This window comes from Monodelphis domestica, chromosome 2 (assembly GCF_027887165.1).
Source record: "Monodelphis domestica isolate mMonDom1 chromosome 2, mMonDom1.pri, whole genome shotgun sequence".
In the NCBI taxonomy this organism is placed as follows: Eukaryota; Metazoa; Chordata; class Mammalia; order Didelphimorphia; family Didelphidae; genus Monodelphis; species Monodelphis domestica.
This window is the reverse complement of record NC_077228.1, coordinates 144,964,760-144,982,476: the sequence shown is the minus strand read 5'-3', so window position 1 is coordinate 144,982,476 and position 17,717 is coordinate 144,964,760. Positions and strand designations below refer to the sequence as shown.

Below are 17,717 nucleotides of genomic sequence, written 5' to 3'. Positions count from 1 at the left end.
TTTCTTCCAAAGTAAAACTGCTATTAAAAAAAAGATAATGTATTCATGTAGCAATGGTTGTGAACATTGGTAATTTTTGTTATTACATATTTGTAAATGACTATGGTTGCTACTGAAATATTTAAATTAGACTTGATTTAATAATTAGGGTGGGAAACTTTCTCCTGCAGTTTTCAAATGCAATGGAGTCATTCAAAGATCAAATCCCATATTCATATGTATGTAGTAGACAATTATTGTTGTGTTTCCTTCAAGGCAAGATTTCTGGATTCTCCTGGCTGGGAGCATACCCCTCTTTAAAATGTCTTCTATTTTTATAGACATATAGATGTATATATTGTCTCCCTTATTAGAGAATAAAATTCTTGAAAGCATAAATTGGGTCTTCCTTCCTTTCCTCTTCCTCTCACTCCCTCCCTTGCTCCTTCCTTCCTTCCTTCCTTCCTTCCTTCCTTCCTTCCTTCCTTCCTTCCTTCCTTCCTTCCTTCCTTCCTTCCTTCCTTCCTTCCTTCCTTCCTTCCTTCCTTCCTTCCTTCCTTCCTTCCTTCCTTTTGATAAAGGCTGTTGACATAATATGTTTACTAAGTCTTCATATAGCTACCCGATCTAAGTAAAAATATACACTTAAGTTTGAGTGGATAAATTGTGCCAGTTTTGCCCAGTTGGTAACTAGTTTGATCTGACACTGCCATGTTAAATGACTGGCAAATTATTATAATGTTCATGTTCATCACAGATTGGGAAGGTTTGCAGGAATCTGGGTCCAAAGCATACCAGCAGGGATCATCAAATCCATATGAATTCTGCTGCCCCAAATAACTTTCAAGGTTGTATTAAATATAATGGGCTATGTTTTGTGCACACACACACACACACATATATATATATATATATATATATATATTTAAGATTGTCATTTTTATTATATTGACTTGTCTTATCCATAAGTGTGAAGATTAAATTTAACTTTCCCTGATGATAACAATGAAAATAATGAACTCTCCCCTGATTGTGAAGATTAAATTGTAACCCCTGCATATTTTTAGATTTTAATCACCAAAAGTATAAATACCCTATATAAAAGTTGAGTAGAAAGATCTGCCTATTTTTAGATTTAATCACCAAAAGTGTAAATACCCTACTTACAGTAGTGGGGAGATCTGCCCATTTTTTAGATTTAATCACCAAAGGTGTAAACACCCCATTTCACACATTAAGTGGGAGGACTGTGACTCATGTGTGAAATAATGGGTGATGAATCAAAATCAACTGACTGCCTCTGGGCAGTCCTAAAAGCAAAAGCTTCAACTGTGATTGGCAGATATAAAATTAGGGGAAGTGACTCAAAAGAAAGTGCCTTTAAAAGGAAGTGACAATTGCCTGAGTGCAGTTCGACTTGGAACTCTCACTTGAAGTGGAACTTCCTGTGAGAGAGAGAGTTCTACTGGGAGTTTGACTTGGAGTGGAGGCTGATAAAGAATCTGTTGACTGGACTGACAAGTGGTGAATGAAAAGTTGATCCTTAAGTGCTAGTTTTGTTGTTTGAAGAGACTGGCCTTAGGAAAGACCTGTCCTCTTGAGAGACTTGACTGGGTCCTCAGCTTTGCTGAGGTCTGCTGAGACTAATTCTCCCTGCTGGGGGGTGGGTGGGGTGGGGTGGGGAGGGGAAGAGGGAGGGGGGAGGGGACTAAGAGTAAATTTCTTAATGCTTAGGCTGGATATCTTACCCTATGCTCTCTCTGATTTTCCTTACTTCACTCTTTCTCCATTTTGTAAATAAATCTATTTGGAATTAATATAAATTCCTGGCGACCACACCCTTAAATAATCCAGCCCAACCCTTTTAAAAATAACCCCTTTCCCCCCTCACATAAGCAATTAATTTTTTTCTAATTGTTTACTTCTGACTGTATGAAAATTATTTTGTAATTGTGTTCATGTAGCTGTTGGGTTTATTTTGGTAGGTAGCCCCCTGGTATTTTAGTGTCTCCTATTACTTATTTATTTAAATTATAATATAATAATTTATAATTTGTAAATTACATTTATAAATTATGAATTATAAAATCATAATATGTGTATCTTGCCTTAGTTAAAGGCAGTATCATACTTCAAATGTGGGATCTCTTTTTCTCTGTTGATGAAATCATGTCTGTGAGAGAAGAAAATGTAGAGAAGCAATAATCTTTTTTAATACAATTTTGATCTTGATTTTTAAAATCTATTGTCCAATATCTCTTTGATCTTCAAACAGTACCACAAAGGCTAAGCTCATAGATTTAGTCTTCAGATAGAATAATTAACTTGACATTGAGATACTGTATAAATAGACATATCACCAATCCAAGAAGAATGAATGGATGCGTCCAGGTGTTTCAGCATAAGCTTTCTCCACTACTGAAAAGCATCATGTTCTGTTGTCATTTATTTTTTAGCAATATCTCCATATATGTATTTAGGGAGATTATTTAGAAGTCTTTCAGGTCATTTAGTTCATTTATTTTTGACCCTTGTCTTCTGTCATGGAATTAATACTAAGTATCAGTTCTAAGGCAGAAGAACACTAAGGGCCTCTTTGGCAAACCTTTTCCAGTTTGAGTGCTCAGAGGGCAAATTCAAGCTGTCTGTGAGCCCCCCAAATTACAGGAGAGAGCTGAGGGAGGAAGTGCTTGCTTTGGGTGGCTGGACAGAAGGGTGAGGAGTGCAAAAATGTCCTCAGGTGCTAGGAAGAGGGGGAACAGAGCAGCTTCTCAGTGCTGGCTCTGCATGGGTGTCACATCTTCCCCAACTCTGGGCTTGGCAATTAGGTTTAAGTGACTTGCCCAGGGTCATACAACCAGGAAGTCTCAGAGGGCAGATGTGATCCCAAGTCCTCCTGAATCCAGATCTGGCTCTGTCTATTGACCTACCTAGCTGTTCGTAGTTCTTCTCCTAATAGTTGTATCCCAAAAATAGTGTCATCTTTTTTCCATTCTACCTTTTAACAAAATCAGGAAATCATTTTCAGAGTGCCATGTGAAATAGATTTCACTGTTAAGAAATTTTTAGCTTTTGATTCAAATTCAAACTCTACTGCTTGATAAAGTGGAAAATTCATTGTCAAGTATTTATGTAGTTCTCATTGGAAACTGCGCATTTATAGACTAAGTGCTAGGAAATAACAGAGTGAAAATTAAAATAATCTCTGCCCTCGAGTAGCTTGCATTCTAATGGAAGAGAAGGACATATAAAATACACAGACAGAAATATGTAAACATCACAATATAAATCTACTTTGGGAGAAAGTCAAATTGGAAACAGTTACAGGACTGATCAGAAAGGACAATATAAAGTACAACATGCAAAATCATCCCAAGACAAAGAGCTGGGCAGGTGCCCCGGGCAGCTCACCTGGCACGCTGATGGATGACTGTGGTTGAGGTCCCAATGGGAAGACACTATATCAACAGACTTCTGGGCCATGTTGAGCAAATTCATCCAACCTTGGAAAAGCGACAAATGGAATGGTGCTGTTTCCGAATAGTTAAGGCCTTCAGGAATGTTCTCCACCAGAGCAATTCTTAGAAAAGATTTTGAAGATAAAATATTTTAAAAACTAATTAAATATTAAATGATAGATCTTTATATATACATGTAGACATGTACAGAAACATCCATGAGATCATGAGCTTCTTGAGAGCAGTTTTATTTCTTCATAGAGCAGTTTCTTTCTTCACATCTCCAGTGCTTAGCATAGCGTCTGGCCTATACAAGGTGCTTAATAAATATTATAACTGACATAATTTTTCGCACTACCTCACCCCCCAAACACTTTATTTCCCATGTTGCTTATGCACTGAGTTTCAGCTGAGTGGAAAATTGGGTTTTCCATAATTTGCTGTCCTTTTCCAAGGAATCACAAAATAAAATCTTTGGGGTGGATTCATGAATATATCTTTTACTTTTTCTTCTTTTGGGTACTTTTAAATTAATTTTGAAATTTGAAATCTGGAAAACTGGTGGCTTTCCTGATAAACAGGCAACTAATTTAGGAAAGACTCCCATTTTAGCAACAAGACATTCCTCTGGCTTGTCATCCTCTGCATCCAAAGTAGATGCATTATGCGAGTTATTATTGTAGTGGTATTTTGGAAATATTTATGATGACTATTGTAATATAAAATGACCTACACAATGATATTTCTGCTGACTTTTTAAAAAGCCCTTTGCTTTCAGTTTTAGAACAAATACTGTGTATTGGTTCCAAGGCAGAAAAGTGGGAAGGGCTAGTCAATTGGGGTTAAGCAACTTGCTCAGGTCACACAGTTAGAAAGTGTTTTGAGGTCAAATTTGAAGCCGGGACCTCCTATTTCTAGGCCTGATTTTTCAATACACTGAGTCGACCAACTGCCCCCCTGGCTGCTTTTTGGTGCATGGAATAACTAATAATGTGAACTGACTTTATTTACCTCTCAAAGGAAAACCTGTAAGTCATCCTTCTATTTAGCTGCAATTGTAATTTTTTAAGCTGAAAAATTTTGTGAATTTTGATTTCTGATTCCGTATGCATAATGAAATCCTGTTATGACTCAGTTCCTCCAGTATTCTATGCTCTTACTGGTTATAAGTTGAGAGTTCATATTTAAATTTAGTGTTAAATACCAAACTCCAAAGCACTCTTATCGATACAATGAATAACACCAATTACTCCCATTTACTTAGACTTTGTAAAGTGATTTTTTTAACCATAACCTTGAGAGGCATTTCATGCAAGTATTTCTATCCCCAACTTTCAGAGGATGAAATAGAGCCTGATCAAGGTTAAACAGTTTGTTCTCAATCAAAAAGCTAATGTGCTGCATTTTTTGTTTATATTTCCAATATTCTTTCCACTATGCTGTGGTTCTGAATACTTCTGCAGGCATATGCTAATCTCCTGTATCAATCTCAGAGAAAGGAGATAAGTTGTCAATAAGTACTTTAAACATTGAGAGATGCATCCCTTGATAGATTTTACCTAAAATTAACAGGAAGAAAAGTGTTAATGTGCCCCTTGAGAAGGTCTTGTTGAAATGTCTGAGATGAGAAAAATATGACTTTTTTAATGTCAATGATAATAAAATCTTTGAATAAGTATGACAAGCAATATTTCAATTAGTTTAATAGAAGCAAAACATGTTAGACCCACTGCAGACAAATGTCAAATATCCAATGATCATGGGGGATGGTCCAGGTAAAAAATAGCCAAGATAATCCAATATCTCTTTCTATACTTAAATTTCAACCTCCTTTCTTTCATAATCAATCATTCATTTGACAAGCATTTGTTAAGCATCCTTATGTATAAGGCACTATGCTAGGCACTGGGGATACAAAGTCAATAATAAAATGATCCCTGCTATTTAGGCACTTAAACTATATTGGATTCATAATGATAATTTTCTTCTTTTTATAGGATTTTAAGTTGGCAAACTACTTTCTACTATAGCTACATTGAGGTAAATATTATTAACATTAATAACTCCCATTGTATCCTTGAGGAACTAGAGATAAGAGAGGTAAGGTTGTTTGCTCAAGTTTATACTATTAGCAGGTATCAGAGCAGGGATGTGGAACTTTGTTTTTCCTTAAGCTTTCATTACACTACAATGGGGTGCTACTCATATGATATTTAGTTTGGAGAGAGAGAGAGACAGACAGACAGACAGACAGAGACAGAAAATTTAAATAAGTGGAAAAATTCATGATTATGGTCTTTACTTCTCTTGACAAGGTTCTGAGATCACCAAGAAGCATGCTAAGAGAGAGCAAGAGAGAAGAGAAACAAGAGATTGAGATACTTTACTGCATCTATGATCTCCCCAGTGTATAGTCCCTCCTATGATATAGATTCCAACCTATCCAATCCTGTTCATCCTGTGTGTTATTCTTGTTCAGGTGTTCCCATTAATTTAGTACATAGGGTCCATTTGATGTGCTGTTGGTTTTCTTATACCTCTCTGGACACTGGAAGCCTAATATGAAGAATTCTTAATCTTCTTTTTTGTACCATGCATCCTTTTAGCTTTCTAATGAAGCACTCTCTCTCCCGCCCTCTTTCTCTCTGTCAATACATATATATATAATAGCATAATATATAATATAATACATATGTATAACTGAAGGAAATGTTAAATTTCAGTTAGAGGAGAGTGAAGTAATTTTTGCCATTCCAAGCTAAAAGCTCCCAAAATATACACACAAAACCACTTCTGTAGATCCAATTAAGAACCTTTACTTTAGATCTTTTGGCTTTTTGTTTTATGTAGGCTCTTTTGTTTGATGGCAAAACATGAAATAAAAAGAGCTACATAAGCCAAAAGGTAATTAATACTTTCTCTTAGAAATTAAGGGTTATCTCTGTCAAACTATCTTCATAATAATGTAATGTTCATGTATTACAGTAGTGTATAAAATATCCAAGTGGATTGTCAAAAAATACCTTTTAAAAATTGTTGACAAGAATATCAATTTCTTCAGGAATGCAATATTCCTTTCCTTTATCCAGGTTTTACTGAACTACAGTTTCTCAGAGTATTAATTATGAGGGCCTCTTAATAAATAAAGTCAGTGGGACTTTAAAGGTGATTTGTTCTCATCCAGGAGCATTTCTTTGCTTAGATTAGAAATTGCATAAAAGACAATGAATGGAAGTTGCCATATGGAATTGAAACTTCAAGTGATTTTCACAGGAGGGCATTAATAGGTTCCTGTTTCCCCATTGCCATATCCATAATGGAAAACTACTACTAGATAATAGAGTGATAAGCTTCCAAGTAACAAGAGTCATTTTTACTCTTATTAACCCATCTGAAAAACACTGAAAAAGAAATCAGAGGAATTCATTTCTCTATTTTGCCTTCAGAAGATCATTTGGCCTCTGCATTCCTTCATTTTTTTTTACCTCTGAAATGAAATCACTATTCACCCAGAGGGTGGGTTAATGAACCAAAGATACACTGAGAACTTTAGATGAGAAACAAAGAATTTTTTTTAATATGGAGATGGTTCCACACTGTCCTATCTTCACCCCATCCCCTCTTCTTTTTACTAGACATTTTAGCCTCCAGTGATTCTCAATATTTTCTGGATAAAATCAACATTAAAAATACTACCTATTATATCCTCTCCTGTTTGACCTTCTCAGATAAGACAATCAATATATGTTATACATGTTTACCCAAACTTTTTGGTAAAATATTTATTCACATCAGAAATGAAAATTGATTATAAACATCGATGAAACAAAGCATCAATGTTATGATCAGCATAACATGCAGATCACATTTCTAGACCTATTGATTTGGGCAAACTAGGAAGTAAGATGATGCAGCTTTATTGACTTGATGACCAAAGAACAAAGGGTATATCTTGAGTCTGATTATTGCACTGGGTGAAGCTGGGGATTCTGTACCCAAAGCTAATAAAAACAAATAAAACACACATGAATTTTAATTTTTACAGATTGTTTCCCTCAGGACAACACTGTGAATTGAGATACTACCAGTTTTATACCATTTAATCAAAAATAAAAGAATCTCAGATTTGTCAGGGATTTGGGAGATTACCTATTCCAAATTTTAGCTAAGGAGGATTCCTTAATGATATTCTCAAGAAGTGGTCACAAATGGTTCCCTTTATTACTTGTCAGGATTATAGAATTTAAGCAGGAAGAGTATTTAGAGGTCATATAATACAATCATGGCATTTTACAAGAAATAGTGAGAGTAAGGATTGGAACAAAAGTCTCATGATTCCAAATCTAGTACTCTTTGCACTAATATCATGATTCCTACAGAGATGTTTTTTCTAAGCCTCAGATTCCTCATCATTAAACTGAGATGATAAGTATTTTTTACTACAAGGGGGTTATTATTAAAGTTTTGCAAATTCTATGATATTATACAAATGCCAATAGTTACTATTATTATCAATTTCATAACTAACTATTCTTGGAGTCAAGAAAACCTGCACTCAGTTCCTACCTCTGATACATTCTCAGTATGTGGCTTGAAGACTATAAATTGTAGGGGCAGCTGGGTGGCTCAGTGAATTGAGAGCCAGGTCCAGAGATTGGAGGTCCTGGGTTCAAATTTGGCTTCAGACACTTCCTAGTTGGGTGGCACTGGGTGACTGACTCACTTAACCCCACTCGCCTATCCCTTACTGCTGCTCTTCAGCCTTGGAACCTAAGACAGGAAGTAAGAATTAAAAACAACAACAATGATACATTGTAGAGAAGGTGCCATCCTGCATTGATACAGTCAGTTTCATCACCAGGAGTTTCCTATTAAAATCAAATCATAAGTCTAGCCCTTATTCTTAACTTTTTATCCTTATTGTTGTTGCCACTTCATTCTTCTTGCTTATTTTTTGAGGAGTTCAGATACAAAACATTCTGAGGACACGATTTTGCTGTCATTGATAATATAGCCTATTGACAGGTAAATGAGCTAACTGACTACATTTTTGTTATATACTATCAGTATTGGTACATAAACTCATTCTTTGTGATATCATGAAAAGCATCCCAAGAATAACTACAGTAGCAGAGAAGGCAATAGATACTGATTCAGGGAGGTAGTGCTTGATCAGTATGTTGAAGAAGAGAGAGATTTTATGAGGCATACGTAACTAGGGCATATACTTTAAGCATAGGGAGTGGCCACTGCATAGGGCTGTGGGTGATGGAATATTGGTTTGCCTGGATTTGGGGGGGGGGAGGGGAGAGGGGCCAAAGTACAATGAGGTTGTAAAGACAGGTTGGGGCAAGGTGAAGAAGGGTTTTCAGTGCTAAACAGAGGAATTTTAACCTAGAGACAAAAGAAAGTCAGTGGAGTGTATTGAATTAGAGAAGGAATATAGGCAAATCACACATAGGTATCTGTGTAGATTATTATATATCAGATGACAAAATGCTTGAGGCCAACAATTAGGAGATCATTGTAATAATCTAGGCAAGAGGTCATGAAGTCGTGATTAGAGGTAAGAACTATATGAGTATAGAGAAAATGTTAAATGGGAGAGATGTAGAGGAAGAAAGTATGATCTGATAACTAATTGGATTATGAGGGTGAGGGAAACTAAGGAACAAAGGATAATATCTTGGTTACAGACATGGAATACTAAAAAATGGTTGTACCTTTGACAAAAATAAAATAGGGAAGTTTGGGGGAAAGGATGTGTTCTATTTTGGATATGTAATGTTTGAAATGTTCTTGATATTTCCAGTTTGAAATATTCAATAAACAATTAGTCCTAAGGTACTGAGAACTGGAGAGAGATTAAGCCTGGGAACTTTGATCTTTGAATAATCAGCTAGGGGAATCAATGAAGTCACCAAGACTGAAAAAACAGAGAGGAGAGAGGATGACATATATTTCATTCTGTTATCACATTGTTTTAATTTTTTGCATCACTGTGCCAAAAATGTGAAATGCTGTTCACTCTTTGGAGATTAAGAAAATTTATTAATTTTTTCCCTTAAATTTCATTGATTAATATTTAATCCAATTGTTCATGGGCATTGATTAATAAATAAGTTTAGGTTCTTTAAAGATAAGCTTTATTTGGGGGCAGGTGGGTAGTGTAGTGGATTGAGAGCCAGGCCTAGAGATGGGAGGTCATAGGTTCAAATCTGGCCTTAGACACTTCCCAGTTGTGTGACCCTGGGCAAGCCACTTGACCTCCATTGCCTAGCCTTTACATAGTATTGATTCCAAGACAGAAGGTATGGGTTATTAAAAAAAAGATAAGCTTTATTTAATTTCTGGACCAATTAACTTTATCTAGAGTTGCTATCATAAATCTTTCAGTTTAATAGTTTTTCTCAGTTTCTGGTCAGTGTGTAATTCAGCCAAAAAGCATTTATTAAGCATCTACTATGTGACACTGTGCTAAATAATGACAATATAAAGAAAATGAAGAAAAAAATGATCCTACTATCAAGGAGCTCAGTCTAAAAAGGGAAATAACATGCCAAAAACTATGTACAAACAAAAAAATAGGCAATTCAGGAAGCACTGGGACTGAGACTGAAAAAGGCTTCTTGCAAAATGCTGGACTTTATCTGTAACTTGAAGGAAGCCAGGGAAGTAAAAAAATGAAGACGAAAAAGGGGAGAGTTCCAGGTATGGGGAAAGCCAGTGAAAAACCTCAATTGAGAGATGGAGTTTATTGTACGAGGAACAGAAAGAACAATATCCCCAGATCACAGATTACATGTTTATATCTATCTATCTATCTATCTATCTATCTATCTATCTATCTATCTATCTATCTATCTATCTATCTTTCTATCTATCCTCCCTCACGTTTGTCCTCCTTTTTCCTTTCTTTCTGCCATATCCCTCTATAGATGTCCAATTTTCTTTGATCAATACCTCTCCAATTCATATTTCTTCCCCTAAATCTTCTCTTATCCTTTCCCTTTGCTTTCCTAGTTCTGAATTGGCCTACCTTTCCAAAGGTCCCTTCCTTGTCCCTTCCCCTTTACCTTTTAATTCTTATTCTAACCACCTTTCCAAAAATCCCTTCCTTATCTGAACTTGTGCCTTTCTACTTCTCCTTCCCATATCTCATCCCCCTTCCCTCCTATTTTTATGTTAAGATAATTTTTACCCTTCTAATTTTTATATTGTTCTCTCTTTATCTCAGGTCTGATGAGAGTAGGGTTCTAGTACTGCCAGTCTTCTACCTCCATTCCCCTACTCCATGGCAAGTTCTCCACTCATTCCTCCTCCATATGGGATAGTCATTCTACCCTATCTCCTTCTAGTCTATTCCTTTACCATTCTGACTTATTTCATTACACTTACGTTGACTTCAAGTCTTTCTTCCATACATCTCCCTTCAAAATACCCAAGCAATGATGTCATTTCCAGGAGTCTTAGATGACATTTTTCCATACAGGAATAAAATAATTTGACCTTTTGAATTGCTTATGATTAGTCTTCCATTACTTTTGTATGGTTCTTATACATCAAGTTTTCTACTGAGTTTTAGGTTTTTTCCCCAGGAACAGTTGAAATTCCTTTAGTTCATTGAATATCCATTTTTTAACTTGTTCAATTATGCTCATCTTTGCTAGATATGTTATTCTTGGTTGTTCTTGGTAAATTCCAGGTATTTTAGTCTATGGAAGGCTGTGTTCCATGTTGTGGCTTGTATTATTTTGACTGTAGCTCCAAAGCATTTAATTAATTTTTTCTCTCCTTGTTGCTTATAGTATTTTCTCCTTAAATTGGGAACTATGGAACTTAGCAATGATTGTCCCAGGCATTTTCATCTTTATGTTTATTTGAGGTGACAATCGGTGGATTCTTTCAATTTCTATTTTACCCTCTGATTCTAGAATTTCTGGGCAGTTTTCCTTGGTGATTTCTTGAAATATAGTGTTTAAACTCTTCTTTTAATTATAACTTTCCAGGAGTCCAACAATTCTTATGCTGTTTCTCTAAGGTCTGTTTTCTACATCAGTTGTTTTTGTGGTAAAATGTTTCATATTTTCTTCTATTATTTCATTCTTTTGATTTTGCTTTATTATTTTTTTGTTTTTGTCTAAGGAAGTCATTAGCTTCCCATTGTCCAATTTTAGTGCTTAATACATTATTTTCTTACATGAGTTTCTGGATGTCTTTTTCTATTTGAGTGGTCTTTCTTTCATAATTTTTTTTTCATTTACTTGCATTACTCTTATTTTTTTCCTTAATTTTTCCTTCCCCTCTCTCATTTTGTTTTTGAGGTCTTTTTAAAGCTTATCCAAAAGCTCTTTTTGGCTTGTGGCCATTTACTTTATTTCTTTGCTATTTTTAAGGTAGGTGCTTTTACTTCACTATCCTTTCAATTTGAATCAAGGTCTTCTCTGACCACCATAATAGTTGGGTTCTTATTCCTTTGCTTGCTCATAGTTTTAAGATTTTAGTGGTCAGACCAATAGATGTAATTACTGTTTTTTACTGGACTACTAGGGTTCCTATTATGCTGGGGTATGTGACCTCAGGTTTCAAGATTTTTTTGTGTTTGTTTTTACCTGGGTCCTACTTACTTATTCCAGTTTTTACAATCCAGAGTCTGATGTAATCCCTGGTCCCCAACTCAAGCCCCAGTCTGTGTTTGACCTTACCAACCAGAGCTCATAGGCAATTCTCATATTGATACTGCAAGTAGCCAGTCTTCCTCCTGCTGTGGGGCATCAACCAGGGACACTAGTTTCCTGGGAGTGACTACAGCTGACAGGACCTCAGCCCCTCTGCAACCATATTCATTGTAGTGTGCTTCTTCCTCACTTCTCTTCTCCCACTGCAGCAGGTGTCCAGTTCACTATTACCTTGGGCCTCTGAAGTCCCTCAGTTGTTAGCAATGAGGCTTGAGCTCCTGACATCAGGGGTTGGCAGCAGCTGTTGTCCACTCCTTTAAATCCCATAGCAGCATGGCTGCAGCGGACACAGTTGTTCCTAGAACCCTCTACCTGAGGATTCCAATAGTATCCTGGGGATGTAGTTTTCAGGTACTCAGCAAACAAGGTGAAGTTGTTAATTCTGCCCTCAACAGTTACCTTTTTGGTTCCATTCTGTTTTTTCTATTCCAGTCCCCAGAACCCAAGTCAGAAACCTTACTTCCCAGTTTTCTCAAACTGTTCAGCCTTACTCCTATCTTTTTGCTGCTTTTAGCTTTATTCTATTTTTTCCAAAAGTATTTGTATAAATTCTTGCCTTGCTTATCATGATCCTTGAGAACATTGGTCAATTCTTTTCCTCCTATTTAGGAATAAAAGTTAATTTTTCTATAATGGTCTTTGAGTGAAGAGCCTCGAATCCTCTAAACACTGTACAACTTTTGATTTGGGTGCCTCTCATTTTATTTTATCTTTATTCTTCTCATCTTGTTTTCAGTGGAATTCTGATATTAAACGATCCTCAAATATTTCACTTATCAGGATCTCTGTGAACTACATATTGATTTAGGAAACCACATATTATGAATATCTATGTTTTATCATATTTTTATTTATTTTAATCTGTTTTAGGTTGTATATAAAGAGTGTGGCACTTGGACCATGTGTTTGACACCTCTGCTATAGATTATTGCACCAATGCATAAAATGACTTTTTTACTTGCTAAAATAAAAATTTACTAAAAAAGTAATCTTATAGAAGCGTACTCTAAGCAAACAACAAAACTCTAGCAGTATATAGAATAAATTAGTTATTAGCTCATCCTGCTCTTCAATGATTTTGGTTTCTTGGACAGGTCTCTGTATTTTGAAATTTCATTCCTTACAAGTCTTACAAGAAGACAAATTGATGCAACACTTTGGAGCCTGCAGTGACTTCTTATACATTTTCCTTATGTAATCTACTTTGACCAAGTATAGACTTTTTCTATAATTGCCAGAGATTGTCTGTTCTGGTCCTGAATTCCCAACATAAATCACCGTTTATATAAATAAAATTCACATGACAAATTCATTTGTTTATTATGAATGATTTGGCTGCTGCCTATTAAGGATCTTTTGATTCTACTCTTGGATTTTAGATATTTTATAGTCTCTATCTGAATGTAACAACATTAGGTTATATTTTCCAGATCTAATGTTATATATGCTATCAGCTTAGCTTTTGCTTAATGGAGTGATATTTGCTTGTTTCAAAGGCATTTCCATAAGGAATATAAGTAAGATGATCAGAAAAGAAACATTTATCTGTTGCTAGACTATGGCTAAGGAAGTATAATGGCTACACTGAGTCAGTAGAGAGTTTGTAGAATCTTTGCCTAAGTGAAACCCTGTTTCTCCCAGGCGTTTGAGTCATCCACTTTTCAAAGCTGCCTCAATAGATGCAAGAAGAACCATTCTCATCTGGCACTAAAAAAAAGCTAACAATCATTGTACTCTTTCCCTAAATCTTGTTCCTTATTATATTTCATTTTTTCTACCCCTTCCCAACCTAATCTGAGAGATTAGGTCATGATCCCTGGTGTCTTGACTTGTCTTCTTTTTTTTAATTCTATCCACTAGGGAACAAGGACCAAAAGAAAATGGATTAACTTATTTCTGTGACCTAAGATTTCTTTTAGCAGCCTAGCTTGCTATATTCTCAGGGGGCCCAATCTAGTTAGCATACATGCAGAATTCATTTACAAGAGATAATAGTCCTTATTCTATTCTTACATCTCTAGCAAAGAATGAAAGTAGAACTCATTAATATTCACCTTTGGGCAAATAGTTGGAATGCCTGCTTATCATCTCTATGAGGACTGTGCCCCCGAGGCTGCAGCACTATTTCTGAAACAGTATGAAAAGAAGAAAGCTGAATTGTACTCAATCCATATTTACAAAAAAAAATTCCTCCTTGTATGCCTCTTCACATTTCACTCAGGATTTTAGCTATAGAAAAACTGGGCAAGAGGATTGTATGTAATGAATATGAGAGGACCATGATCTATGTGGTTATATCTATTAATAGGAGTCTAATTATTTTTGGTACTGTATGTTTATATGCCAGCCTTAATCTGGTCTTCAGAATGAGCTTTTTTATAATGGTGAATCAATAACTTTTTCCCCTATTCAGAGTGATGCTTGTAGATTCCTTCTTAAAAGGCTGGAATGTAAAATGCCACTATTTGAAGGAGAATCTGTAAATGTACAAAGATAACATTTGTGGTATAGAGTTCTTTACATAACACTAAATGCTCTTATTTGTAACTAATTCCTTTAATTTATTAGAGATCAACATTAAATAGCATACTTGATTACATATTTGTCATTATCAAAGGTTATGGCAGATACTGAAAAAAAAACAGTTGAAAAGTGGGACATTGAATAAAATGATTAGTATGATAGCAGACGTAAGTGTTTCCTCAGTGAGAGCTGAGAGTAGCTAGGTTTCTTACTATTCTAGGTAGGGTATCAGTAATTAGAGTATATTTATCTGTTAAGACTCTTCACTGGATTCCATTCCTTAGGCATTTGATCTAAAGGGATATAAATCAGTGGGCCTTAATAGATGATTAGAAGTAGTCAACTTAATTAGACTTACAGTCAGTGCCATTTTTTATCTGCTCTATATGAATTTATCTCAGGAAAGGCAAACAAAAGGTTCATTCTCTCACCTAGCTACAGGAGCCACTCAGATTAAATGGGCAGATATACTTCTGTCCAGAGTGCTGAATCTCAGATATGTGATTCTCCTAAAGCCAAAAGTAGTGAAACTAGACCTCCCTAGACTGGTTTGTTTTGGCATGTGATTTCCTTCACCTTGACCATAGCCCTTCTCCTTTAAGCTATAAAAAACCAGAGTCAGAATGATTTTACATATTAGAGGAAGAAGAGAAAGGTGAGTAGGAAGTATGCCTTCTGGTTGGCAAATTATTTACTGATCACACAAAGATCTGGTAATCATCCTATACTATTTGGAAGTTTCCATTTTCCCCTTAATGACTACAGGAGGGGACACCAGGAAATGGAGTTGGCAGCAACAATGAAGATGTGATGGCAGAGGCAAAAAATTGGCTCCAGATGCCCTAATTCTGTAAGTCAAAGATGTTTGTGAATTTTTAAGTTTAATTTCATTAGGATAACTTTATTACTTTTTCCAATATTGTTGTTAAGAAGCACTATGAGACAATTGGGGAAGAAAGAAGAAATATGGATTAGGCACTTCTTTATCTCAGGGTACTTGCCTTGGGCCTCATACTTTTGTTGGAAAGGTAGTGGACTGAAATAAAAGAGCTTCAGTAAATAAACAATATTTAAAGAATTTATTGATAATTAACTGTGATCTTGGACAAGTCATTTCACCTCAATGATTCTCAGTTTTCTCATTATTCAGTAAGATAGATGGATTAGGGTCTCTTGGGTCCCTTCTACCTCTCAAATTCTTTGGTAGAAAGAATGCTAATTCTAAAGCAGAGAACCTAGGTTCAAAGTCTGTCTCTGACACTACCTGTGTGATCTTGGGCAAATTATTTAACCATACTTAGACTCAATTTTCTTATCTATAAATTAAAAGGGTTGGGCTAGATAGTCTCTGATATTTCTTTCAGGTCAAGTCTGTGGTTCTTTGTTGAATCAATTCAATAAATATTTATTCAGAGTCTACCATCTACATGTTTATAAGGCTATGCCATCTGATCATGTGTTATACCAGGCTGGAAAGGCTGTGGTTCTGGTCTCAATAGAAGAATAGGACCAGTCTAACTGGGTGGAAAGAGGCTGAAAACAAGGAGGCAAGCTACTTGATGATGAATTTATTGCTCATGGAAACCTATTAACCAAAGAAAAATGGAGGCCTGGGAGGCCTCTTTCCACATCTACAATGAAGGTGATGGAATAATAAAAAGTGAGATAGAGGGTGCTAGGAATGTCAGTTTTAAGATAATATAAAAATGTTAATTTGATTTTTGGTAATTTAAATATGATTCTTCTCTTATGCCAAATTAATTCATACAGCTCTGGAAGAACTGATGTGTTAAGAACTCATGTTTATAACTGTAATATGTATATGTACACACATGCATACAAATATATATTTACACATGCAAATACATATTCACAGATAATAAATATATATGACACATGGACATAATACATAAAATATAATAAAGTATAAATATGCAATATAATAAATATATAATACATAAATATGTTAATCATGAAGGTGCTAAAAATGAACAACTAACTGGACCCAGGATTAAACATGTGATATATAAATCTTTCATTCTCTCTGTATGAAATCAAATTGCTAAAGAAAGTTGCAGTTAAATAGGAGTATAGCTCAAAGAAAGTTGGTTTGCATTATCAGTTAGGTCATACATCAAAAGGCAACCAGAAATGTCATTGTGTAGGACATTTGACCATAAATACTTACAAAATTCCAGTATAAAAATAATCCCAGAAGAGTGTATTCACTGGATGCAAAAGAGGACAAGCTGGAGAAATATCTTGGGGAAGCTGACTCAGTGTATAAAGAGCCAGGCTTAGAGACAGGAAGTCCTGACTTCAAAATTGGCCTCAAATACTTCCTAGCTGTGTGTCCCTAGGCAGATCACTTGACCCCAATTGCCTAGCCTTTACTGTTCTTCTGCTTGGAAACTGCTACCCAGTATCAGTTCTAAGGAAAAAAGTAAGGTTTTTAAAAAAGAAATGTTTTATTGCTCATAAGGGAGGAATTTATGAATTATCAGGAAGGCACCCAATTTTCTAGAACAAATTTCAAAATTAATAGCACACTAAAAAAATAAAAAATAGAAAAAGATGTGGCATATTATTAAAACAACTACATGACCTATTCAAGCAAGTAACTGATTCCAATAAAAGAGACATAGATGGGGGGGGGGGGGAAGGACATCAGCAAATATTCTAGCAATTTCATGCTTGCTTGTCCAAAGGCAATTCTGAGCTCAACTCACTGTTCATTTGCAGAATCTATTGTATCTGAATATGCATATACCTGGTGTAGACCAAAGTCTTAGTGTGTTTTTAAGCTTTAATAGGAATGAAAACTTTAATAGGTATTAAAGTTGAAAAGTACACTAGTATTCAAATCTCTCTCTCTCTCTCTCTCTCTCTCTCTATATATATATATATATATATGCACATACATTTATATATAAATAACACGCCTATAGAAATAGTACCAAAAGCCTGCATATAGACATGTGGCAGGCATGTATGTGGTTGTACTGACTACATACATGTA

General features: G+C 35.4%; 1 protein-coding gene across 3 annotated transcripts in view; it reads right to left on the bottom strand.

Annotated features, from left to right (window-relative positions):
* The window catches only part of PLD5 (phospholipase D family member 5), a 456,336-nt gene that overhangs the window by 205,879 nt on the left and 232,740 nt on the right, over positions 1-17,717 (bottom strand). For all 3 annotated transcript variants that reach the window (XM_001377837.3, XM_007481550.3, XM_007481551.2), the window contains one exon: positions 3,391-3,559. In XM_001377837.3, coding sequence (XP_001377874.1) covers positions 3,391-3,559 — 169 coding nt within the window. The remainder of the gene's footprint in view (positions 1-3,390; positions 3,560-17,717) is intronic.